This window comes from Equus przewalskii, chromosome 1 (genome assembly GCF_037783145.1).
Source record: "Equus przewalskii isolate Varuska chromosome 1, EquPr2, whole genome shotgun sequence".
Taxonomy (NCBI): Eukaryota; Metazoa; Chordata; class Mammalia; order Perissodactyla; family Equidae; genus Equus; species Equus przewalskii.
Window position 1 is genome coordinate 17,932,254 of NC_091831.1, and position 25,584 is coordinate 17,957,837.

Genomic DNA, 25,584 nt, shown 5'->3' on the forward strand with positions numbered 1-25,584 from the left:
GAGAAGGAAAAGGAAAGGAAGATTGGCAACAATTGTTAGCTCAGGTGCCAATCTTTAAAAAAAAAAACTCTCTCAGGAGCAAAATAAAAAAAATACACTAATTGGTTGTGAAACTTTTTCAAAGATACAGCTGACATGCAAAAAAGCTAGGAGTACAATATATTACAATTACAAGCTCTGTTTACTAAAACTAATGACAATTTTTTTAGACTGACGTTACAACTTACTACAACGTGACAAAGCTGTTTTACTAATTCTATTGTTAAAATATTTAATTTTAATTTAAGCTGTATTCTGAGGGTACTTTTACATGTAATCGAGACAATTTAAAATAATTTGGTCTGACATATCTTATGCTAAAAGAAGTATCTCGGCAAGGCTATTTTATTTGTATTTTATTTAACGTCAAATAGTTTATGTCTAGAAGGAATTTTTCATCTTTATTTCTTTCAAGTGTATTTTGATTTAAAAATAACAAAAATAATGATGACAGTTCTCAATAAATTGTGGTTGCTATGTGCCAACTACTTTACAGAGATTATCACTTAAATTTTCTCAAAAGCTCCAGGAGATCAGTGGTATCAGGCCCTTTTTACAGATGAAGAAACTGAGGAGTAGAGGTTAGGTAACTTGGCAGGATCATAGAGCTAGGAAATGAAGGAACTAGAATCAGAACCCAGCAGTCCAACACAAATACCTAGTTCATATGCTATCTCTTTCTCGGTGTTCTTAATTGCTATCCTATGAAATCTAAAGGAAAGCAGTTTATTTCAATTTAATTTTTCATAGCGAAATATTTTTATCAAGTTAAACCGTATTAAAAGTGACACTGCCATCTATATATTACGGGGACTCCGTCTGTACTTAATCACCTTAAAAGCAGATCAAAAGCTTTTCATAATTTTTAAATTTTATTTTGCCACCACCATGTGAGGACAAAGTGTGACGGTGACTGTCTATAAACCAGAAGAGAGCTCTCACCAGAAACCAACCATGCTGGCACCTTGACCTTGGACTTCTAGCCTCCAGAACTGTGGTATTTTGTTACGGCAGCCTGAGCTGACTAAGACATTTCCCCTGAGACTAGAAATGAGACAAGAATATCTGCTATCAACATCTTTATTTAGCACCATATGAAGGTCCTAATTTGTGCAACAAGTAAGAAAAAGAAGCAAAGGCATAAAGGTTAGAAGTAAAACTGTAACTATTAGAAGGTGCCATGCGCTTAAAGCCTCTATTCTGCTGAAAGAGAGCTGTGTTGGGGTATATCTGAGTGAAAGACCACATCAGGTCTGTGTTACCTAGTCCTCCAAAGAGGCCAGACCAGCTCAGCAGGGTCTGCTACACGAAGGCACAAGCTGCCAACTATAAAGTGTGAGCATTTGTCTGGGCTTGGTCTCTGTGTACTTACTTCCTGTAGAAGCCCAAGGAATGAGAAAAAGTATAGAAGTGGGTGCTATATCAGGTCAGGACTCACGTGTTTGCGATTCTCAGATCAACTGATGATGACGATGACGGTGGGGGACTGGGGGGGTGGTGAAAAGGATAACCATCCAGAACATTTCCTATGTTTAAGGCACTGAGCTAATAAGCACCTTACCTGGATTATTTCCTTTAACTTAACAACCTTAGGAAGTCTTATTATCTCTATTTTACAAAGAAACTGAAATTCAAAGGGGTTAAATAATTTGTTGAAATTCACACAGGTAAACCTGGAATCTGAATCCAATAATTAGTGAGTCTGACTCCAGATTATTAGTGTTCTGATCAGAATGAAGGAACTAGAAGTGAGCTGTGCTCTTCTGGCCCATTCTCTTACCCTTCCCTTCTGCCTCTGCCCCACGGACTTAGCTCAGGCTTCAAGTACCCAAGCATTCTGAGATGTGATGAAAAACAGGGATCTGATCAAATGTAGCATGGCTTTCTGCTCCATGATGTGTGGCTAGGTTCACTCCTTCAGCCCTTCCTTCCCTGTGGCCCCTGGAATAGCCTATGGCTGAATAATGTCTTACTAGTTTTTTTCCCAGTCCCCTGCCTTTTCCATTTTTGGTTTGGTTCAGCCTATCAACATCTTTTTGTGACTTTTACGAGGTGACCCTATCTTACAGCAAACGATGACAATAACACGTAGTACTTTCTATATACCAAGAACTGTTCTAAGTGCTTTCCATATATTAATTCTCATAAGCCTGAGGTAGGTACTATTAGTATCTTCACTTTAGATGAGGAAATTGAGGCATAAAGAGGCTGAGTAACTTGTCCCAAGTCACACACTATAAGATGTGAAACTAATTAGGGACCCAAGTAGTCCACGCTACACAGTTTCTCAAGAAGTTTTTACCCTGCCAGATCATTTCACTGAGGGCTGAAGAGTTTGTTTTTGCAAATAAACTGAGAGTTAAAAAAAAAAGTAGTCTGCAATTATAATGTCTATTAAACTAACAAGAGTCAGATTAATAATTTATGCTGTTTACCTTGGATTTTAAAATCTAAAGCACACAGTTATATCACTGAGTATGGGTATCAGTTTTGTTCCTTCTAACAAGAATGTTGCAATCATGAACATTTCAATTTTAAATTAAAAGTGAACTTAAGTATCACTGACTTTCAACAGTCACAAATTAAAAATAAAAAAGGACAATGCCACAAGCTAAAAAGGCTTTGGGAATGAGTATTTTTAAAGGCAAAACCCCTCATAATTGTCAACAAGGACTAGTGAAATACTTTCAAAAAGGAGGAAAAAAATCAGCAAATGAAATATGAAATGAAAATGACCTGCAATCCAGTTTTTAAATATTCTCTGTTATTTTAAACAACTAAGATCAAAATAGATCCCACTGAATAAGAATCCTTTTAATAGCATCTGTGAAATTGTCCATTAGTGTAAATAGCTTTTTCTGCACTCTCCAAAAACCTCCTATGTAGCAAAGCCTAAGCCACTAGGAATAAGCACAAAGCCCGTCACCCCTAGGGCACAGGAAAAGAAACCTCTCTACGTCTGGGGGAGGAGCAGAGAAGAGTCTTTGGCCATACTGTCACCAAGTAGAGGCTGCCCACTGCTGGGGGAGACGCAGCACACTCTTTAAAACCACTCACAGATGCAAGGCAGAGCTCAGCTGCTAGAGAGAGAAGGAACAGGAATGATGAAAAAGGCACACAGGGCCTCCCTAAGACAGGCTTACCAGAACAATAGAGAACACTGCCTTAAGCCACAACAGAATGATAAACGGCAGCAGTCTACCCCTTGGGGAGCTGCAAGAGTGTAGAGAGAGAACCACTCTGTGGCTTAGCTGTGCAAGGTGACTGAAAGCTGAGGGTGGAATACTAACATTGAGAAAAACCCTCCGGCATCTAGGCCCCCAAGCCTAGGCAACACCAGCCCACTGCTGGAGGAATTTGAAAGCTATGGTGAACTGACAGAACTTACAGCAATAATAAAAGCCAGACCCAGCCCAGCTTCTGACTAAACTGACACAACCTCCCATAACAATGGCAGAAATGCTACTGATCTCAGTGCCCCAGTTCCACAGAAGATGACTGGAATTTAATTAAGAAAATGAGGAGGCACACATAAAAATAAGCAAAAAATAAGCAAAAAACAAACAAACAAAAAACCAACAAAAAAACAAAAGACCATTTTCAAGAGACAAAGCAATCAACAGAAACAGACTCAGAGATGATCTGAAATTTGGAACTATATGACACGGACTTTGAAATTATTATGCTTACTATGTTAAAGAATCTAGAGAAAAAAGCGGCCAACATATTCAAACAGATGACAAATTTCAGCAGATAGATGGAATCTATAGGAAATAGTAAAATGGAAATGCTATAAAAAAAGAATATCAGAGATGAAAAATTCCATCAATGGGCTCATTAGTTGACTAGACACAGCTGAGGAAATAATCAATAACCCTAAAGACAAATCAACAGAAACTATCCACACTGAAACAAAGTTAAAAAAGGGTGAAATAAAAGGAACACAATATGTAAGAGTTGCTGGATATAATGTAAGTTTAACATATCGGTAACTAAAATCCAAGAAAGGAGAGAAAGGGAGCAGAAAAAATATTTGAAGAGATAATGAATGAGAATTTTTCACAAATAATGAAGGACATCAAACCACACACTCAAGAATCCTAACAGAATAAGTCCTAGACATATCAGTTAAATTGCTCAAAACCAAAGAAAATCCTGAAGGCAGCCAGAGGAGAAACACACTTTATATACAAAGGAACTAGGAAGAGAATTAAATCACTCCTTTTGTTTAAAACTATGTAAGCTATAAGACAATGGAAGGACATCTTTCAAGTATCAAAGAAAAATAAAACGAATCCAGACTTCATATAAGGAGTAAAAATATCTTTAAAAAATGAAGGCTAAATACTTTTTCAGACCACCCCCTACACACACACCAAAAAAAGGTCAAGAGAAATAACTGTCAACAGGCAGTGCTACAAGAAATGTTAAAGGAAATTCTTCATGTAGAAGCAATATTATTCCAGAAGGACACATAGGACTCTTCAGAAAACAGCCATTTTGGAAAACAGTTCGTCAGTTTCTTAGAAAATTATACATACACTTAGCATATAAACCAGCAATTTCATTCCTAAGCATTTGCTCAACAGGAATACATATGTCCACATAAAAACCTGCACACAAATGTTTTATAGAGTCTTTAATCATAATTGCCAGCTGAAATGTCTATCAACTTGTGAATGAATAAACTCTGATACAGCTGTACAATGGAAATAGTACTCAACAACAAAAAAGAACAAACTACTGATACATACAACAGGGATGAATCTCCAAAGCATTATGCTATATGAAAGAAGGCATACATAAAAGACTATACCGAGGAGCAAGAAACAGATCATTGTTGGGGCCGGCCCCATGGCCGAGTGGTTAAGTTCTCGTGCTCTGCTTTGGCGGCCCAGCCAATCAGGCCATGCTGAGGCGGCATCCCACGTGCCACAACTAGAAGGACCAACATAGAAGTTGGAAATACACAACTACGTACCAGGGAGCTTTGGGAGAAAAAGGAAAAAATAAAATCTTAAAAAAAAAAAAAAAGAAACCGATCATTGTTGCCAGTGGCTAGAGTGAATGGTGAAGGTGCTGGGAGAGAGACTGAACAAAGGGTCACAAGAGAACTTTTTGGAAATTTTCTATATCTTGATTGTAATAATGGTTGTAAGCTATATGTCTGTCAAAATTCACAGAACCTATACCTAATAAGGGTGTATGTTACTTTCTGTAAATTATACCTCATCAACCTGACTAAAAAAAAAAAATCTTATAAATACCAAGTCAATGTAGTAAGATAATATAAGAATCTTCTCTTCAATTTTAGATATAAGAATACTATAATTGTTTTTATTTTAAAAAGCAAAAACACACTAGTCACACTGCATAAAATTTATTCCTCAAAAAAATTCTTTATCATCTGATTATCATTAGAGGACAAATGCTTTTATGGTATTTTATAGCATATTAACAGAAGTTCAGAGAAGCACATTACTGAAGCACATAAGTACCAACACTGTAGATTATCAGAATAGCATACTAAATAATTGGATTTCAATCATTAAAGGTTAGATAAGAACAGCCAAACTTCTATCTAAGGAAAATGCTGATTGAAGGGCTAAGGAAGGTTAATGGGATTTGGGCACATTATCCTTTTTTATAAATGATTCTAAATCAGCAAAGGCTAAAGCATTTAGAGACTAGCAGGGGTTTTGACCTTTATGATAAAAAATCTCTCAGGTTATTGCCTGGCATGAGTGGAGTCAGCACAGACCTGATATGCATTTTTGAAACATAGTAAAATTTCTGCTGAAAAAACAAATATATTGTAGTTAGTAATTGCTTTTAGTGCATTATGAAGTTCTAATCATATTTATAGTGATAATCAAAAAGAATGAACAAAGACGAAACAATCACTTTTGTAAAAAATCACTTTATGTTAATTATTTTATGCTTTTATCACTATAATGGCATAATTAGGTTAAATATTTAGGCACTATTTAAAATACATACATATTTATATACTATATGTATATTTAAAATAATCAGAGGTATGTCAAATCCCTTTCTTTAATCTCTTCTTGAAGTATGTTGTTTATTAACTGCACCTCTTGGTAGGGTATATATTTAACTGTGTATTTATTCTTGGTAGTTTTCATTCTCTTTACCTATTTTGTTTAAGGTTTAATTTTTAATTAAATATGGACACAAATGGATGTATGTTATATATAAAGTTTAAATAATAACTGAACATCCATGTGCATACCACCTAGCTCAACGAAGAGAATATTTGAAAACCCTGTGCATCTCTCAATGACCATATGCCCCACTTCTTCCCAGAAGGAACCACTAACCTAAAAATCTGTGTTTTTCATTTTCTTGCTTTACTTTTTAATTTTACCATGTCTGGATGGATCTCTCAACATCTATTTAGTCTTGCTTGCTAAGGAACTTCCTATAAAATAAATCATATTGTAGGTCTCTTCTGTAACTTGCTTTTGTCACTCAACAGATGCCTTCCGATAACTTGTCCACGTTGCTTGGTGTAGCTGTGGTCCATTATTGGCACTGAAGTGCAGCCTAGTATATAAAGATATCACAATACCTAATTTTTCATGCTTTCCTCCTGATAATTCCATCTTCTTTCAAATTCCTAACTATGGTAGACTATCAGAAATATTATGGAAAATTACTGAAGTATTAAAAAACTTAAGTGTTTAAAAGAACAATTTTTCTCAATACGGTCCTCTTCAAGTTGTGCTTATTCCCATGTCTGATTAAACCAGTCGTACAATTTTGTAATTTAAATATATATGAACCAATTCAATATGGATGCAAAAAAGAAGCTGTTTCTATGAAAACAAAGTTGAATACTTTGGAAAGACTCAATAAAGACAAGTAGCTAAGTCAAAGTATTGTTGAATTAGGTGGGGGAGGACAATGGGAAAAAATAGGTTAAAAAAATTTCCACCCTCAGATTTCTTTGCAGGTGTTTTAAAGTTCGCATCACGCTTTAAGAAAACCAAAAACAATACATTTAGGGGTGCGAGAATGTCAAGGTCACTTAAAGAAAACACTTTGTTCCTACATCAAAAGATTGGCTAAAAAATGTACATTCATAATTCTTAAATTAAAATAAAGCCTTTTAGTTTTCTATTCCCAGATTTAACAGATTTTTTTTCTATATGGATCAACTATCATACTTCTAATCACTTCAGTAAAGGATTCTACTGTATTTATATACTTCTACTTTTACTTCACAAGGGTTCAGGTAGTTTACAAAGAAACAAACCCTAACAAGATAAATAAATTTAATATAAGTAAAAAAACTGAAGCAATAAGTAAACAAGGTAGAAAAGGACGATGCAACCATGCTAATATTAAAATGAATGCCACGTTATCCACTATACTTTGCTAAAGATAAATCTGTCTTAGTTTCCTAGCAATCAATACAATGCAAACACAATCAGTTATGATACTCAAATTACCCAGGAGCTTAAAAACAAACCTGATACTTAGGAAAAAGTATAATTATCTATAATGCAGCAACCAGAAAAAAATTTCTCCAGTAGATAATCAGAGAGGTCATTTAGAAGTTAATAACTGAAACTACCAGGAAATCCCTATAGTAAAAACAGTAACAAGTCCCATAGGGCCGTATTTTGATGAAATACATAATATGAAACACATACAACACACATATAAATATAAATGTATATGATATGTTTGTGTCGATATATTTTTTAATGAATGATGTCATGCCAAAATGCAGTTTAGTAAAAACAACTCTAAGTAGAACAATATTCTAGGATTCTATTTCCTCATACTCTGACAAAATACATTAATCCAGGGTTAGATTCTAGAGCAATTTAAAGCAGTGGTTCTTAATATTTTTGAGTAACACACCACTGTCAAACTCTGGTGAGAATCTGACCAACTCCTCCAAATGTTAAACAGAATTTCTGGGAAGTTTAAGTACCTCATAAAGCCTAACCATGAATGCCTTAGGTCTATAAGCCAAGGTTAAGAACTCTTGGACTAGAGTAGTCATCATGATTGTAGGTCCTTCATACAGTGCTTGAAAAACATTTTCTTGCAGCCAACATTTTGAAAGGGGTTACTTATGTGCATTCAAGATTACTCCTCTTGCCAAGTAGCGAGAGTGAAGTTATCTTAAGCTGTAAGTTAAATGCAGAGCCATATGCTTCTAATGATCTGTTGAACTAAGGTAGGACTCACTTCCTTTACGGTAAACAGTTTAATCAAGAAACAAGTCTCAGACAGCACATCACTCCAGTAGGAAGCTGAGGGAGTACTTGTCAAGACAGCCAAGGTTTTCCTTGGAAAGCAATTTGGGCACATTCTCAGAGATAAACCACCAGAAATCACACACCGTAAAGTATGATTAAAAAAATATTAGCCTAGAAAAATAATGAAGTACTCCTCTACTCCTTGGCCATCCAAATCCAACTTAGTAAAGCATCTAGAAAAGTACATCCTGTTTTTAAGCAATGTAAATTCTGATATATGTGACAGATTGAACTACTGGTAATTGAATTCTTAATTCCTCTGTAGTCATATTATACATCCACACCCTCGCCATGGCCTCACTGTAGGTAAAGTGCAGATCCCATGCCTCTGCCCCATGCCTCTGAGCTTAGTTATAGCACTTGCTTTAATAACAGCAAGTAAACAGATATGACATGAGCAAAGGCTTAAAACGTGGGTAACTGAGCTCACGCTCTTGTGTTCCTGCCTCTTGCCAAAAGAATATGCCTCAGACAACTACTGGTCCAAGGAGGATGAGAAACAAATGGAGTAGATCCAACCCAAGAAACAGCTTGGAACCCAGCCCAGGCTCAGCCTTGATGAGCTGAACCCCAACCCTGTATGTGAGTGAGAAATAAAGTTTTGGGATGGTTTCTTATGAAGCATTATTATAAGTGGCAATTACTGACAGATACAGTATATACAGGCTGTAAGTTGCAAATGTAAGTATCAATAACTGAACTGCTATATCCACTATCAGCTATAAATCACTGGGGGCTTACATACTAAGGCCAGAAATTTTTGTTTTCCTTGAGGGAGGGTAACAGCATACCAAAGTAACAAATCTCAATCAGTTTGAGTATTTGAACTGATGGATGTGTTTCAGATTATTTTTCCATCTACAAGATTTATATTCAAATAGCTCAGTGGCATACCAAAGGCAGAGAGGCAAGAGTGACAAGTCCTGGTGGGGATGAGTATTTTTAACCCTGAAATTATTTACAATTGCTGGAACCTGGTGATAGAAGAAGGCTGAGTTTTAGTTGGTTTTACTACTGTTTTTAGATTCTCCACATGGAATAAATCCCCTTGCACCTGGGACGCACTGCTTCCCTACCTCCCATCCTCTTGCCCCTGTGAGCCACGACAACAAGTCATAATTACTAGCACACAGAATGCCAAAACCAGAATTCTCAAAAATAACTCACACAAAATAGCTAAGTTAAATACATTAAGTATAGGTAATACTAGTAGTTCATTTGGTTATTTTATGATATTAAAAGCTTTATAAAAAAAGTTAATGACAGCAGAAAAGATCAAGGTCACTGAATTGTAACTAAATTGGCATAATAGAAAATAATCTCAAACATAAAGCCATTCAGCTAAGTTGGTGCTTATACACTCTATAAATATATTAAGACCATACATACCATTTAGTCCCAAATTCCATTTTCAAAGTACTATACTAACTTTCTTTATTCATGAATCTGGTTTTAGACATATAGATAACCATCTCAGCATCACTGTGGGCCAACGAAAAACACGAGTACTAAAATTCCTGGATTGTCTTTTTAGTATGAAATAACTTGCAATAGAATTAATCCAATAGAATGTCCCAAGAATATTTTTAAAATCTTATTTTTATTAAGCAAAGTTCACTTATGTTTAATATTAAAACTTTACATACCTGATGTTCCAAAAACCACATCCCAAGGGGAACTAATGGGCTGCTGTTCTCCTTCAGCTCCACCTTCTTTATCTGTACCTTGAATTCCAATGCCAGCTACAGTGCTCACCATCTCAGCTTCCAGGTCAATCTACAGAAATTAATACGTTTTATGCAATGCATGTTACTTTTACTTTTTCTTTTGGCATATGAAGATTTCCAATAGAACACATAGAGAGCATTTGCAGACAAATACTCTTTTTTTCTTTTTTTTTTAAAAAAAAGGCTAATCAAGTACAGTGTCACCTTATTATTCAAATGCACAAACTCAGTGCTTTTCATTTCCCCACCTGTCCATTCCCCTACTTTCTTCCTACCCTACTCCCTCATCATGCCTTTATCAAAACTGGTGTTGATCTCACTTTAACTATAAAATAATTTAAAAGAAAGTGAAATTTGGAAAGTAAAAGTGCAATCTAGAAAAATGTATGTTTCTTAAAATTAAATGTATATATTCTAATTATGCTCAGCTAGTAACTGACACATATAGAACTTAATATGTGATTTTGATTATTTTAGAGAAAACTGAGGCCTAGATCATTAAGTAACTTTCCCAAGATTCCAGAGCTAGTAAGCTGAGGACCTGGGATTTCAACCAAGTAGTTCTAGCTCTAGACCATACTGCCTCTACTTCATACCCTGAAAAACTAATGCACTCTACTGCAAACCAGATGCTCCGGTTTCATCTCCTGAGATCCTCTCCCAACATTTTACCATGAAAACTTTCAAACATACAGAAAAGCTGAAAGAATTTTGCAGCAAACATCCATACGCCCACCACCTACTATCAACATTTCACTTACTCGCTTTATCACATATCTTCTCCAGCTACCAATCCCTCAATCCATTTATATTTTTTGACACATCTGAAAGTAAACTGTATACATCAGTACACTGTCCCTAAATATCTCAGCATGCTTATCATTAACTAGAGTTCCTTTTTTAAGGCGAAACTTATAATGAAATGCACAAACCTTAAGCATATCATGTGATGAACTGTAACAAACGCATAAACCTGTGGAGCCCCAACTTACAAAAAGATATAGAATGTCACCTTCATCTCAGCAAGTTCCCTCAAGCCTCTTTCCAGTCATTCCTGCCCCCAGAGGCAAACAGTATTAAGTTTTTTTCCATCACAGAATAGTTTTCTCTCTTCCAGGACTTCAGACAAATGGAATCAAAGACTGGATTCTTGTGTGAGGCTTCTTATCTTCATGTTTCTGAGATTTATGCATGTATTGGTAGCTTGTTCCTTTTTATTGCCGAGCAGTATCCCATCATAGGAATATAGCATGGTTTATTTATATATTTCCCTACTAATGGACACCTCGGATGTTTCTAGTTTAAGTAGAGTTGCTATGAATATTTTTGCAGCGGCCATTTGGTAGATAAGTCTGCACTTCTCTTGGGTAAATTCACAGAACTATACTGCTGTTATAGGGCAGGGATACGATTAGTCTGATAACACTGCCTGCAAGTTGTCCATAGTAGTCCATCATTTGATATCTCCACCAAAAATGTATGTGAGCTCCAACTGCTCCACATCCTTGCCAACCTATAGTGTCAGTCTTTTCACTTTTAACATTACAGTGGATGTATAGTGGAGTTTCACTGTGGTTTTAATTTACATTTCCTTTTTAACTCATGATGTTGATTACTTTTTTATGTGCTGTGGTCATTCTTTTTTTGTGTGTGTGAGGAAGACTGGCCCTGAGCTAACATCTTGTACCAATCTATATACTGTTGTGGGACATTGCCACAGCATTTCTTGATGAGCAGTATGTAGGTCTGCACCCAGGATCCAAATCTGTGACCTCTGGGCCACTGAAGCAGAGCATGCAAACTTAATCACTACACCACTGGGCTAGCCTTGCTGTGGTCATTATTATATCTGCTTTTGAAAAATGTCTGTTCAAATTGTTGGCCCATTTTTCATTGGGCTGTCTTCTCATTTTTAAGTTGTAGGAAACTTTATATTTCATGAATACTAGTCCCTCAATAGATTACATTTCGTGAATTTTTGTGACTATTTTCTGACAATCTGTGGCTTGTCTTTTCATTTTCTTAATAGCAAATTTTAACGAGAAGTTTTAAATTGTGATAAATTCAAATCTATTATTTTTTCCTTTTATGATTATCGTTTCTATGTTCTGTCTTGAGAAACCTTTGCCCACCTGCAAGTCACAAAGCTATTCTCCTGTCTCCTGCTAAAAGCTCTATGGTTTTTGTGTTTCCATGTAGGTCTCTGATGCATGTTGAATTGGTGTTTATATAAAGTGTGAGGTAGGAGTCGTGTTTCTTTTCTTTCTCATGTGGATATCTGGTTGTTTAAGCACAATTTGCTGAAATGACTTTCCTTTCTCCCTTGATTGTTTTGATGCTCTTTTGAAAATCAAATAACTGTACAGGTATGAGATTACTTCTAGGCTATTCTTTGATATCTGTCCTTATGAAAGTATCTGTCTTGATTAGCACAGCATTATAGTAAGTCTTGAAATCAGGCAGTATAAGTCTTTTAACTGTGCTTTTTCAAGATTGTTTTAGATATAATAAGACTTTGTTTTGCCTTTTCACGTAAGTTTTGGAACTGCTTGTCAATATCTACCAAAAAAGCCTGATGGAGTTTTGATTGAGATTGCATTGAATCTACAGATCAATTTGGAGATCTATGGCTTAATACTGAGCCTTCCAATCCAGTATTGGATTAATTTTTCTCAGCAATGTTTTGTAGTCTGAAGTATACAGTTCTCGTATTATTTTGTTAAATTTATTCTAAGTATTTTATGTTTTTTTTGCTATTATAAATAGAATTTTAAAATTCCAACTTCCAATTGACTGTCACTAGTATATAAAAATACAGCTGATCTTTTATATCGACTTTGTATTCTGCAACCTTCGTAAATTCAATTAGTTCCAGTAGCTTTTTCATAGACTTAGAATTTTCTACATATGTGACAAGTCACTGGCAAATAAAGACAGTTCTTCTTCCTTTTCAGCCTGTATGCCTTTCTTGCCTTATTACAATGGCTAGTACTTCCAGTACAATATTTAATAGATGGGGTGAGAGTGGGAATCCTTGCTTGGTTCCCAGTTTTGGAGGGAAAGAATTCGATATTTTGCTGCCGAAGTGAAGCACACGAACTTAACCACTACACCACTGGGCCGGCCACTGCCCCTCCTTGCATTATTTTTAATAGCTACTCTATAATCTCCTAAAACTGTAAAGAATATTCATCCACGTAACCTTATCTATATTTTTACTGAAACCAATATGCCTAAATACAATAGGCAGCTTAGGGATGGGCCCTTGAAACAGATCTTGATTTAAGAAATGTATCACAGAAACTCATAAGATAATTGAAGAATTCCTCCTGCAAAAAGCCCCAGGACCAGGTGATTAGATAGAGGAGCTTTAATAAATGTTCAAAAACCATTAATTCCTACATTAGATAAATTTTTCCAAAAAAAAGAGAAAAAGAATGAAAATTAAGTAGCTCATCTGATAAGGTTATTGTGACCTTCATCGCAAAATCAGGGGAAAACAGTATAAGAAAATATAGAGGGGCCAGCCCAGTGGCACTGCGGTTGTGTGCACACGTTTGGCTTTGGCGGCTTGGGGTTCGCCGGTTTGGATCCCAGGTGTGGACATGGCACCACTTGGCACACCATGCTGTGGTAGGTGTCCCACATATAAAGTAGAGGAAGATGGGCATAGATGTTAGGTCAGGGCTAATCTTCCTCAAAAAAAACAAAAAAGAAAGAAAATATAGAGCCATTTAATTTATAAACATGAATTTTATGAATTTTAAAATATTAAATATAATTCTGGATAATCAAATCCAACTAGACTGCTTAAAAAATTCAAGATTAGATAAGGTTTATCCAAAGGAATAAAAAGGTGGTTAAACATTAAAAAAATCTATTAAGGGGCCGGCCTGGTGGCATAGTGGTTAAGTTCACAAGCTCTGCTTCAGTGGCCCAAGGCTTGCGGGTTGAGATCCCAGGTGTGGACCTACACACTGTTTGTCAAGCCATGCCAGGGTGGCGTCCTACATACAAATTAAAGGAAGACTGGCATAGATGTTAGCTCAGGTCTTCCTCACCAAAAAAAAAAGAAAAAAATCTACTGATATAACTCATCACATCAACACACTAAGGGCAAAAAATTATATAATTATTTCCATAAATGTAGAACACGCATTTAATAAAATTATATAATAAAATAATTCTTAGCAGCTAGGAATGAAAGGAAAGTTTCTTAACTTCATAACTACTTTATTTCCCAAAGCTATAGAGAATATTAAACTTTTAGAAAAAATTTACATGCATTCCCTTTAAGATCTGAGTATGACAAGATAGCCACTATCACTGTTAAAAGCAATGGAGGTTGTGGCCAGCAATATAATAAAAGGAAAGAAAAAGGGTAAAAATAAAAAGATCAAACTGTTATTTGTTTTTGTGGACAATATAATTATTTATATGAGAAACAAACAGAAGTTTTTGTAGAAATGGATAAGGTGGTCCTAAAACTCATATGGAATTGCAAGGGACCCAGAAGAGCCAAAACAAGGCAGCTTAGGGATGGGCCCTTGCTATCCCTAAGAAAAAGAAGAGAGTGAGAGAACTCATAATTCCTGATTTCAAAACTTATTAAAAGTTTCAGCAATCAAAACGGTGTGGTAATGGCCTAAGGAAAGACACACAGATCAATGGAATAAACTTGAAAGTCCAGAAATAAACCCACGCATGTATGATCAACAGATTTTCTACAAGGTTGCCAAGATTATTCAATGGAGAAAGAGTCTTCAATAAATAGTTGTTCTGAAGTAACTGGATATCCACATGTGAAAGAATAAAGTTAGACTCCTACCTCACACCATATACAAAAATCAACTCAAAATGGATCAAAGACAACTGAGAGAGCCATAATCATAAAATGCTTAGAGGAAAACATAGGAGTAAATCTTTGTGACCTTGGATTTGCCAATGGAGTCTTACACGTAACACCAAAAGCATAAGCAATGAAAGAAAAAAATAAATTGGGAATCATCAAATTTAAAACTTTTATGAATGAAAAGACATGATTAAGAAAGTGAAAAGACAACTCACAGAATGTGAGAAAGCATTTGAAAATCATATACCTGATAAGGGACCCAGCATATATATAGAACTCTTATAGCTCAATAATAAAAAATATAAAGAACCCAATTAAAAAATTGGCAAAGAATCTGAATAGACATTTCTCAAAGGAAGATACACAAGTGGTCAATAAACATAGAAAAAGATGTTTGACATCATTACTCATTAGAGAAATGCACATCAAAACTACAGTGAGAGGCCACTTCACACATAGTAGGATGACTAGAATTAAAAAAATGGAAAATAAGTAATGGTGAAGATATGCAGAAATTGGAACGCAGAAATATGTGGGTGGAAATGTAAAATGGTACAATCACTGTTCAAAACAGTTTAGCAGTTTTTCTAAATGTTAAACATAAAATATAAAACACATGACAACAATTTCAGTACTTAGGTTATGTATGCAAGAGAAAAGAAAATGTATATACACACAAAACTTACATGTGAATTATTCACAATAGCCCAAAATTAGAAAAACCCTAATGTTCATCAACTGCTAAGTGGTTAGACAAAATGTAGTATATCCAGTGGAACACCATCCAGCAATATGAAGTAATAAACTATGATATGCTACATCATAGGTAAACCTCAAAAACACTGCGCAGAATGAAAGAACCCAGACACAAGAGACCATATACAGAATGATTCTATTTATATGAGTTCAAAAGAGGCAAATTTATGGAGACACAAAGTAGATTAGGACTGGGGGAGGAAGGGGTATTAACTGTAATTGGTCACGAGGGTTCTTACTAAGGGAATGAAAATTTTCCAAAAACAGTTTATGGTTACGGTTGCATAACAGGTTAAATTTACCAAAAATTCTTGTATACTTGAAATGGGTGAATTTTATGCCACGTAAAATATATCACAATAAAGTTGTTAAAAAACACCTACAAAAGAAGTCAAAAGGTATAAACTTCCAGTTATAAAATAAGTAAGTCATGAGGATATAATGTATAACATGGTGACTGTAGTTATTAATACTGTATTGCATATTTGAAAGCTGCTAAGAGAGTACATCTTAAAAGCCTTCATCATAAGTCAAAAAAGTTTTCTGGTAACTATGTACGGTCACAGATGTTAACGAGACATTGTGGTGAACATTTTGCAATATATACAAATATCAAATCATTATAATGTTGTACATCAATTATACCTCAATTTTAAAAAAAAGCATGCACATGAAACACTACATGTTACAAGGTCATAAACAAATAAAATAATACAAATTAAACATATCAAAATGGCTGTGTACAGGTGTGTTTATGTAAGGGGAATTGTAGGGGAATGGGGTGTGAAGAAAAATTTATAAAAAATAAATTCTAAACGAGACAGGTCTGCATGAAACAGTGATGTTTGTGAGCTATGACGTTTGTGAGAGTATGACTAACTCTCTGCAAATAAGGTTTTAAACAAAATTAAGGGGCTGGCCTGGTGGTGCAGCAGTTAAGTGCGCACGTTCCGCTACTCAGCAGCCTGGGGTTTGCCGCTTCGGGTCCCGGGTGCGGACATGACATGGATTGGCAAAAGCCATGCTGTGGTAGGCGTCCCAAGTATAAAGTAGAGGAAGATGGGCATGGATGTTAGCTCAGGGCCAGTCTTCCTGAGCAAAAAGAGGAGGATTGGCAGTAGTAAGCTCAGGGCTAATCTTCCTCAAAAAAAAAAAAAAAAGAAAAAAACAAAAAACAAAAGTAAAACAATAAATATTTTTATACTTTTAAAAGAAGAGGAAGAAATAATTTCACTTCACTTCCTATTTTTGCAGACACTAAGTCACACAATATAAAAATAACTCCAGGTAACCTAAATTTGTTGTGATTATGCTACTTAAAAAGTATCTGAAAAACAGTCAATACTCCAAAACCTGTTAAGTTCAGTTCTAAAGCAAGAGAAATAATGTACAATTAAAAAAAGACAAGTACTTCCTGAATGTTGTAGGTTAAATATCTTACTACTTTAATTCCATTAGATGTCTAGGACACTATGATGAATTATAGAGGCATACAACCCCAAAAAGATGCTGATAAACAAACAGTGACCTTTAAGGATTTAGTGACAGAAAACCACTTTTTCCCAAAGTATATACCATGAAATCATCAGTCCTATGAAAGTTCTGCCTAAAATGGTTCCCGGGTCAAGTAACTTTAGAAATACTGCACACATATCCCTCGACTGATGTAATCACAATCCATTAGTATATTAAAGTCTCCAAAAAGAAAGTCTCTAACACTTTCAAAAAATAAATCTGCTTTAATTTATAAATTCACAAAATCCTTTCTTCATGTAACACCTTTTTGTGTTAAGAAGAATATTCTCTTTAGAAAATGCTTCATTAGACAGATGTCATTTGTCCATAAATTCATTTAACAGATATCTATTGAACATCTACTGTGGGCCAGGCCCTGTTCTAGGTGCTTAGGATTTCAGCAGCAAAGAAAACACATTTCGTGCCCTAATGGAGACTTACATTACAGTGGATGTTGTCATATGTTCTATACATGTTTCTCCTATTATGTTTATATTAGGTGATGATATTGTCAGATAAATTGGCATACAGAGAGAACCAGCGAGAAAAGCAAGGAAGTATCAGAAACAGTATGTTTAAGCAGAAGGACGTTAGATGAACTTAGTTACTTATTTTCCAAATAGATGGCAACTTAAAGACCAATGGATTATAGCGAAAATATTCACCAATAAAGAATGTTTAAAACAACTAGGTACTTCTATAATGGAATACTATGCAGTCATATCATTCAAGTGACTAACAGGGAAAAAATAAGCTAAAAAAAGATCGTAGAGGCTTATGTATACACAGTATGATTCCATTTGTTTTAAAAAAGATTCTCTAGGGGCTAGCTGGGTGGCGCAGCGGTCAAGTTCACACATTTCGCTTCGGCAGCCTGGGTTTCGCCTGTTTGGGTCCCGGGAGTGGGCCTACATACTGCTTGTCAAGCTGTGCTGTGGCAGGTGTCCCACATATAGAGTAGAGGATGATGGGCACAGATGTTAACTTAGAGCCAATCTTCCTCAGCCAAAAGGGAGGATTGGCAGATGCTGGCTCAGGGCTAATCTTCCCCACCGCAAAAAAAAAAAAAAGATTCTCTAGAGGCAGTCTTTTTAATATAAATTTATTTGTATATGAGAAGAAAATTTCTGAAATGGCACAAATTTTAACAATGACTGGTTATCTGGGGAACTGGAATAGATAGATGATCAGGGGACGTTTTTACCTTTATGTATTAATCCATTTTTTAAAACAATAAGATCACACATTACTTTTATAATGAGATAAAACAAATTTTAAGACTAACTGACTGATAACTTTCAGGCAAAGCATAAGAGCTGAAGGAACGCAGGCATGATATGATTTTTTTCTAGGTCTGAGAAAACTTAACTGAAAAGGACAAAGCATCACTTTGCAAATAGCGGTTAGGAAAACAACTCAAAATGAGGAGCTTTCGGGAATTAGGACTATGACCTTGAAATAAAGGATAAAAAAAAAGGACTTGAGTGGGTTTGTCCTCTGTGACGAAAAACAAGATACCAGGGATAAAACTAAAGCGAGTACCTCTGAAAAAATCTGAGTAAGAATGCTCTGAGGTATTTAAGTATCACCCTCTCACTTCAATATTTAAGGCGGCAAGTAATTATCAGTTTTTCTGATTAGAATTGCTAAAGCCTTATTTAAAATGGAAAATTACCTTTCTGATAAGGTGATTTTCAGTATCTGCTACATAGATGATATTATTCATTATGGCCACACCCTGTGGTGAATTGAAAGTTGACTCTGAAAATGTTCCATCTTTTCTTCCAGGGTTGGGTCCTAAAAGACAAGATAATCATGACAAATTTTCCACTTAAAAAGTTATCTCAAAGTAAAACCAAAAAGATAAAACTTGTGTTTATAGCTGGGATTTTATTATAAATAGCATGATACTTCTACCTAAAAACTAAAATGTTTCCCAAGAAATCTGTTTTTCTGAAGAGTGAGTTCTGCAAATGACAGGGCTTACTGGACAATGCTCACCAGTGCACGTAAGTATAGTAGTATATATCAGAAGAACACACTTTTAAAAGCGTCTTAATTACCTATTATCTAGACTAGAAAGAATTAAAAAATAATTTTAATCTTTTAGCATACAGATGAATGATTTTTAACAATTTTGGAAGATCTACAATACAATTTGATAATACAATGAAAATTATGAACTCCTCACTAAGAAAAATACACATGCCCATAAAACATCACAAACAATTTCTAGGGGGTCTTAGATCCCAAGGACCATTCAAGCATTTCTTAATAGTCCATAAACCCCAGGTTAAGAATCATTCATATTTACCACGTCACTTGGCCACAAAGTTCTATCTCATGCACACTTTAAGAGAGACAAAGAGTGATTCTGTTCTAATGGCCTACTTCTCAGCTTCTGGACTACATGTAGAGTTTCAAGGGTGGAGAGCACACAGAATAATAAAATATAATTGTTATTTCTGTGACAAGAGGACAAGCAATTCAAGCCTCTAAGCCAGCATTCCCAAACTACGCTTCAAAGAACTCCACTGTCCCAGCTGTAAGAGAGGCGGTATGATGCAGCAGCTAAGGACATGCACTCAAGGCCCAGCAGACTTGGTTTAAACCCCAGCTGACGATGGGGGCAAGTTCTCTGTGTCTCCTTTTCTCTTCTGTAAAATGGAACTAATAACATACCTAACTCATAGCATTGTGAGACGAAATAAACTAATACAGGTAAAGTGCTTAGAATAATGCCAGGCACATGCATAAGTGCTTACTATTATTAATATTATTATTGTTGGTGAGAGTTCCCTGGGTAAAAAGAAAGGGAGGATACTGTGGTCACTTCAGATCAGAAAATACTGTGCACTATAACGCCCTCTTGGATATTCCTGAGGCACATTAGCAGAGTAAAAGATCTAAGCAGTACAGTGACACCACCACCAACAGAGATCTGTTAAACTACACCTAACCAGTATTTCCTGAGTGTATCTGACAACAGAATTGCTTTTAAAAAATTGTAAAATAACTATTATCACAAGATAACAGTATTCCTAGAAACATGTTTGGGAAAGGTAGCTTCTGTGGGTTTATTTAAAAAACATAAAATATACACATACTCTAACAAAAACAACAACATAAAAAATTCAAGAGCTAAGGGAATAATATCTTGGCATACTAAGAAGCACCAGGGCTTAGTGTATGATTAATTTATTTGCATTAGAAACGCAGATATCCCTACTTTATGTACTAACGCTGTATGTATTACTAAAGCAGAACTGCAAAGAGCTGACTGACTTCTTTCTTTGACTAATATGTTGGTAGACGTCAATTCAGCCTGGATTAATAAGAATGTACTTAACAGATTTTATTAATTATGTAGGTGTCAGTAAGAGCCCTTTTTAAATCTAAGACCAGGGAGATAGGGAACAAAATGATCTATGCTTGTATGATACTTGTATTTTTGCTATACCCAAAGGGAATGGATCCAGAGTATGCTTAAGTTCTTACAGAAGAAGAGAGACGTAAAATTCCGTACAAATCCTAGGTTATTTATTTTATAATCTAAGTCTCAAGTTCCTAGGGTACTGTCCTGATCTTCAAAAAGATATGGGTATATTCTGATGGAAAGTGAAACACTCCATTTAAGCCTGAAATCCAAAATGCATACAATAATTTCATAAGATACAATAAGTGTGGTAGTTTTTTTTAAAAAACAAGAAGGGATATACAAATATATTCAAAAATTATAACTTAAAAGATTTCCTCCTTTTGATCTGAATGGAGCTTTTTGAGTATTCTTGTTTGGTTTTTGAGAGAGTGAGAAGAGATTAATTCAGATCTCATATATGAATTAACAAAATAATTTCATGATGAAGTTAAACGTCAATGTATATTGCCCTTCTATAATTCATTCTTAATTATAAATTTCAATTTTAATATATTACCTTGAGCTACTTTTTTTTTTACTGTAAAAGACATTTTACATCATAATTAGAAGCAAACTTTACCTCCAATGCTGTACTGAATTTGTCCATTCTTCCAGACAACCAAAATTCTATGATGTCCAGTGTCTGCTATCACCAATCTATTAGTAACACGGTCTACTGTTACTTTGCCAGGAAATAGCAATGGTGAAGGCGGCAAAGAATCTTTATAGAGTTTTATTCCAATTTTATTATCTTTGATCTGTCCCCTGTCTTTGTAATACTTTAAAGCTATTGAAGTATATAAAAATAATTTATCTTTGTGTCCCTCTCCAATCAAAGAGAACAACATGTTTCCACGGGGTCCCAGTATGACGAGAGTTGGCCAGCAGGAAACTTCCAGCTCTTGCCAAAGGCTGGCATCAGCATCATTAACCACAGGGTGGGTGATGTTGTATCGAAGAACAGCACTCTTAATGCTATCCAGGACTTTTTCATTTGGAAACTTAGCTGAGTGAACACCAACAATCAGAAGGCCATCTAAATGGAAAACATTATAAGTTAAACATTATGAAGGATTAAAGTTTGAATATCACCATCCATGGATTAGGTTTTGGGTCATTAATGAATATAAACAGTCCAGAGAGAAAAAAGAAAAAAGGTGGAACTAAATTAGTATCAACTTAAAACACATGTATGAGAAATTAACATTTAAATCTCATGAAAATCTTAGTTACTACATAAAAACACAGATGATCAAAATCATGTGGCTATTCCAGAATTAAAACTCTTTACGGCCTTTATCTAGACACAGCTTTAAAACATACACTCTTGGGGCCAGCCCTGTGGCCTAGTCGTTAAGTGGAGTACACTCTGCCTCAGGGGCCAGGGTACGCTTCCTGGGTACAGACCTACACCACTCGTCAGTGGCCATGCTGTGGCGTCATCCCACGTACAAAATAAGAGAAAACTGGCACAGCTGTTAGCTCAGGGCGAATCTTCCTCAGAAAAAAACAACAACACTATTTTCTTATGAAGATGTTGAAATTTCGTAACGTTTTTCTCCACCTCGTGTAAAACCCTTTGAAATTCACTAGCCTCCTAAATTTTTATGACCTACCTACATACAGATAACAGAATGAATACAAGCAATATGTTCCATAATATAAGGTCTTTGACTTATTTAAAATTCTTATTATATAGTTCTTAGAAAAAACCTCATTGTAGACAGTAGAACTGTTGAAAACTAAAAACTAAAAACATATTTCCTTTACTTAATCAATATGGTATGTCAAGAAGAAGGTAAAAAAAAAAAAAAAGTAAGAAGTGTTTGGCTTAGATTCAGAGAGAAAACTCAATATTGACCACCACAGTAGCGGAGATAATAACAGCTCTGTAAATTAGAATCTCCCAACACACCCATCAAAAACTATATAAACCAGCATAAAGAAGAAATAAAACGACGCAAAGTGGAAGGTGTAATTCGCTGACAGCCCATCCCTCCACTACAACTATTAACTCCGAAACAAAACTCACGCATGCACACACACACACACACCTGAGGACTGAGAAAAGCAAACAAAACCAGGTAGACTGTTGGGGTGGCGGCAAAACTTGGAAAAGCAAACCACATGAGGGTGTCTCCAGTTTTACTTTCCCTTTCTCGGCTTTGCACTGAGGATTGGCCTGTTTTGGAGCAACACAGGCAGCTGAAACTCCAGTAGAAACCCCACTACCTTTCTGGCCCAAGGAACCAGGGAAAGTGGAGAGTGTGGCGGACACCCTGAGGGGACGAGAGCTGGAGGAGGCGATTCCTCATTTTGAGTAGGAACACGTGCAAGTCTTCGCTTAACTCCTAACCTGCACATGTGGGAGACAGTCCCAAAAAAGTAGAGCAAATGCTTGGAGAACTGAGAATTGAACTACTGGGTTGATGGAAGGAGAGACAGAGACACGGAAGACGAGGCAGAACTTAGGGTTTGAACTGAAAGGGTTGAATGCCTCCTAAAACGATCAATATCCTCCTATTAGTCAATATACTCTAGAGGACTATAATAAAACCCAGAGTCTACATATCATAACATCCACTGTCCAGGATACAATCCAAAATTGCCTAACACTCAAAGAACAAGGTAACGTGACCTATTACAAAGGAAAAACAACTGACAGATACGAACACCAAAACGAGGCAGATATTTGAATTACTGGACAGACTTAAAACAGCTATGATAACTATGCTCCACAGGGTAAACAAAAACACCCTTGAAATAAGTAAAAAAAGATAGGAAATATAAACAGAGAAGTAGAAACTATAAACAGAAACAGAAACAAAAATAGAACTAAATGAAAATTTTAGCACTTAAAAATACCATATTTGAAATAAATTCACTCATAAGGTCAATGGCAAAAAGGAGATGTCAGAAAAAAGTGTCAATGAACCTAAAGATAGTTCAACAGAAATTATCCAATCTGAAGAACATAAACAAAGAAGATTGGAAAAAATAAAAACGGACAGAATCACAGGGACAGTTTCAAAAGATCTAATATACGTGTAATTGGAATTCCAGAAAGAGATCAGGGCAGAAAAAAATATCTGAATAATGTCAAAACTTTCAACGTTTGGTTAAACGTATAAATTTATAGAATTCAAGAAGGTTAGTACACTCCAAATAGGATAAATTAAAAGAAAACCATGTCTAGCTAGACACATCATAAACTGCTGAAAACCAAAGATAAAACCAAAAAGCCCCACACACATCCTGAAAGCAGCTACAGAAAGACAGTGACTGGCGGCTGCTTGAGGACTGGGGGAAGGGCGGGCCGCGGAGTGGGAAGGACTATGCGCTTGAAACGTGCAGTTTACTGTATGCTGATTACGCCACAATAGAGTTCCTCAAAAAACAGCAAGGGCTCTGGACTCACACTCCCTGTATTCAAGTTCTGGCTTTACCACTTGCTGAGTTACCTTGGGCAAGTTACTTACCCTCTCTGTGCATCAGTTTTCTCATTTGTAAAATGGGGAAAATAATAATAACTGCCTCATATGTCAGTTTTAAGGATTAAAAGAGATAATGTATATAAGGCATTTAGCATAGTACCTAGTATACTGTAAAAGCTCAAAATATGTTCCCTCATTATTTTTTTGTTTATAAGTACGATAACCAATAAAAGAAAAATATAACCTTATCTAAATATGAAAAGAAATTAGTAAAATACAACAGCAAAGAAAGCACATCATGTTGAGAAACACAAATAAAACCTAATACACATAATAACACAATATTAATACATAATAACCATAAATAAATGTTAACGGGCTTAACTCATCTATTAGAAGAAAAAGATAGGGATACATTCTACATATTAGAGAAACATCTAAAACAAAGTGAATCAAAAGAGCTAAAAATAAAGGGATGGACAAAGGTGAACCACAGAAATGAAGGCAATCCTATTCAAGGGTTGTGATCCTGATGAGAAGGTAGATTTCAAGCCCTGAAGCATTAAATATGACAAAGGAAGAAACATCTTAATGCAAAAACATTCAAAACATTCACGACAAAGATACAAATATCCATGTACCAAGTAATAAAGGAAGCAGCTTAATAAAGCAGACACACACCACTCTGAGTACGAGCCAGACCCATCAGACAGATAACAAGATACAGAAGCCCTAATTAATGTAAAATGAAGTTGATCTTATCGACACATATCAAACTATACTCTGATAATAAAGAGTCTCCTTCCTCTCAAGTGTACATGGAACACTTATAAACATGGACCACAAAGAAAGCATTATAAAGATTACACTCTAACCTCAATACAATAAAACCAGAAACTGGCAACGAAAAGTACCTTTTGTTTAGGAAAAATTTACACTGTTCCTGTGTGTTTCTCCTTTACTCTCACACGACCACCACACTCACAATATTTCTGACACGAGATGTGTGGGTTTTTTCTCCACACTAAGCCACTATCTATGACACCAGCCTCGTATGGTACAATTCAACCCTGACGCTAACTGGAGTTAGCACAGACCCAGAGGTGAAGGGCTCAGTCCCACGAACCTGCCCCACCGCCTCACACACTAACCACAAGCAGCAGGTCCCCAGCTTACCCACAGCTTCTGTCCCACTTGGCTACAGATCAGAGGTTCCCATGACCCTTCCCTTGGATTCAATTATCTGCTAGAAGGGCTCACAGAACTCAGGGAAACACAGGTTCACAGTTTATTATGAACATGCAGACGGAAGAGACAAGGTGGCCAGGTAGGTGGGAAGGAGGGGCGCCGAGCTTCCGTGCCTTCTCCCAGCCCCTCCACGCATGCACCAGCTCGGAAGCTCTCTGAACGTCAGCGCTCTGGGCTTTTTATGGAGTCTTCATCACATAGGCATGACTAATTATTAACTCCATTCCCACCCCTCTCCCCTCTCTGGAGAACGGGGAATAAGGCTGAAAATTCCAAGCTTCTAATCATGGCTTGGTCT

General features: G+C 35.9%; 1 protein-coding gene across 1 annotated transcript in view; it reads right to left on the reverse strand.

The window, feature by feature from the left end:
• NHLRC2 (NHL repeat containing 2) overlaps positions 1 to 25,584 on the reverse strand; it is a 60,537-nt gene that overhangs the window by 20,202 nt on the left and 14,751 nt on the right. The window contains exons 3-5 of the mRNA XM_008506805.2: positions 21,185 to 21,640; positions 18,862 to 18,983; positions 9,983 to 10,112 (exon numbers count right to left, since the gene is read on the reverse strand). Of these exons, the coding sequence (XP_008505027.2) occupies positions 9,983 to 10,112; positions 18,862 to 18,983; positions 21,185 to 21,640 (708 nt within the window). The remainder of the gene's footprint in view (positions 1 to 9,982; positions 10,113 to 18,861; positions 18,984 to 21,184; positions 21,641 to 25,584) is intronic.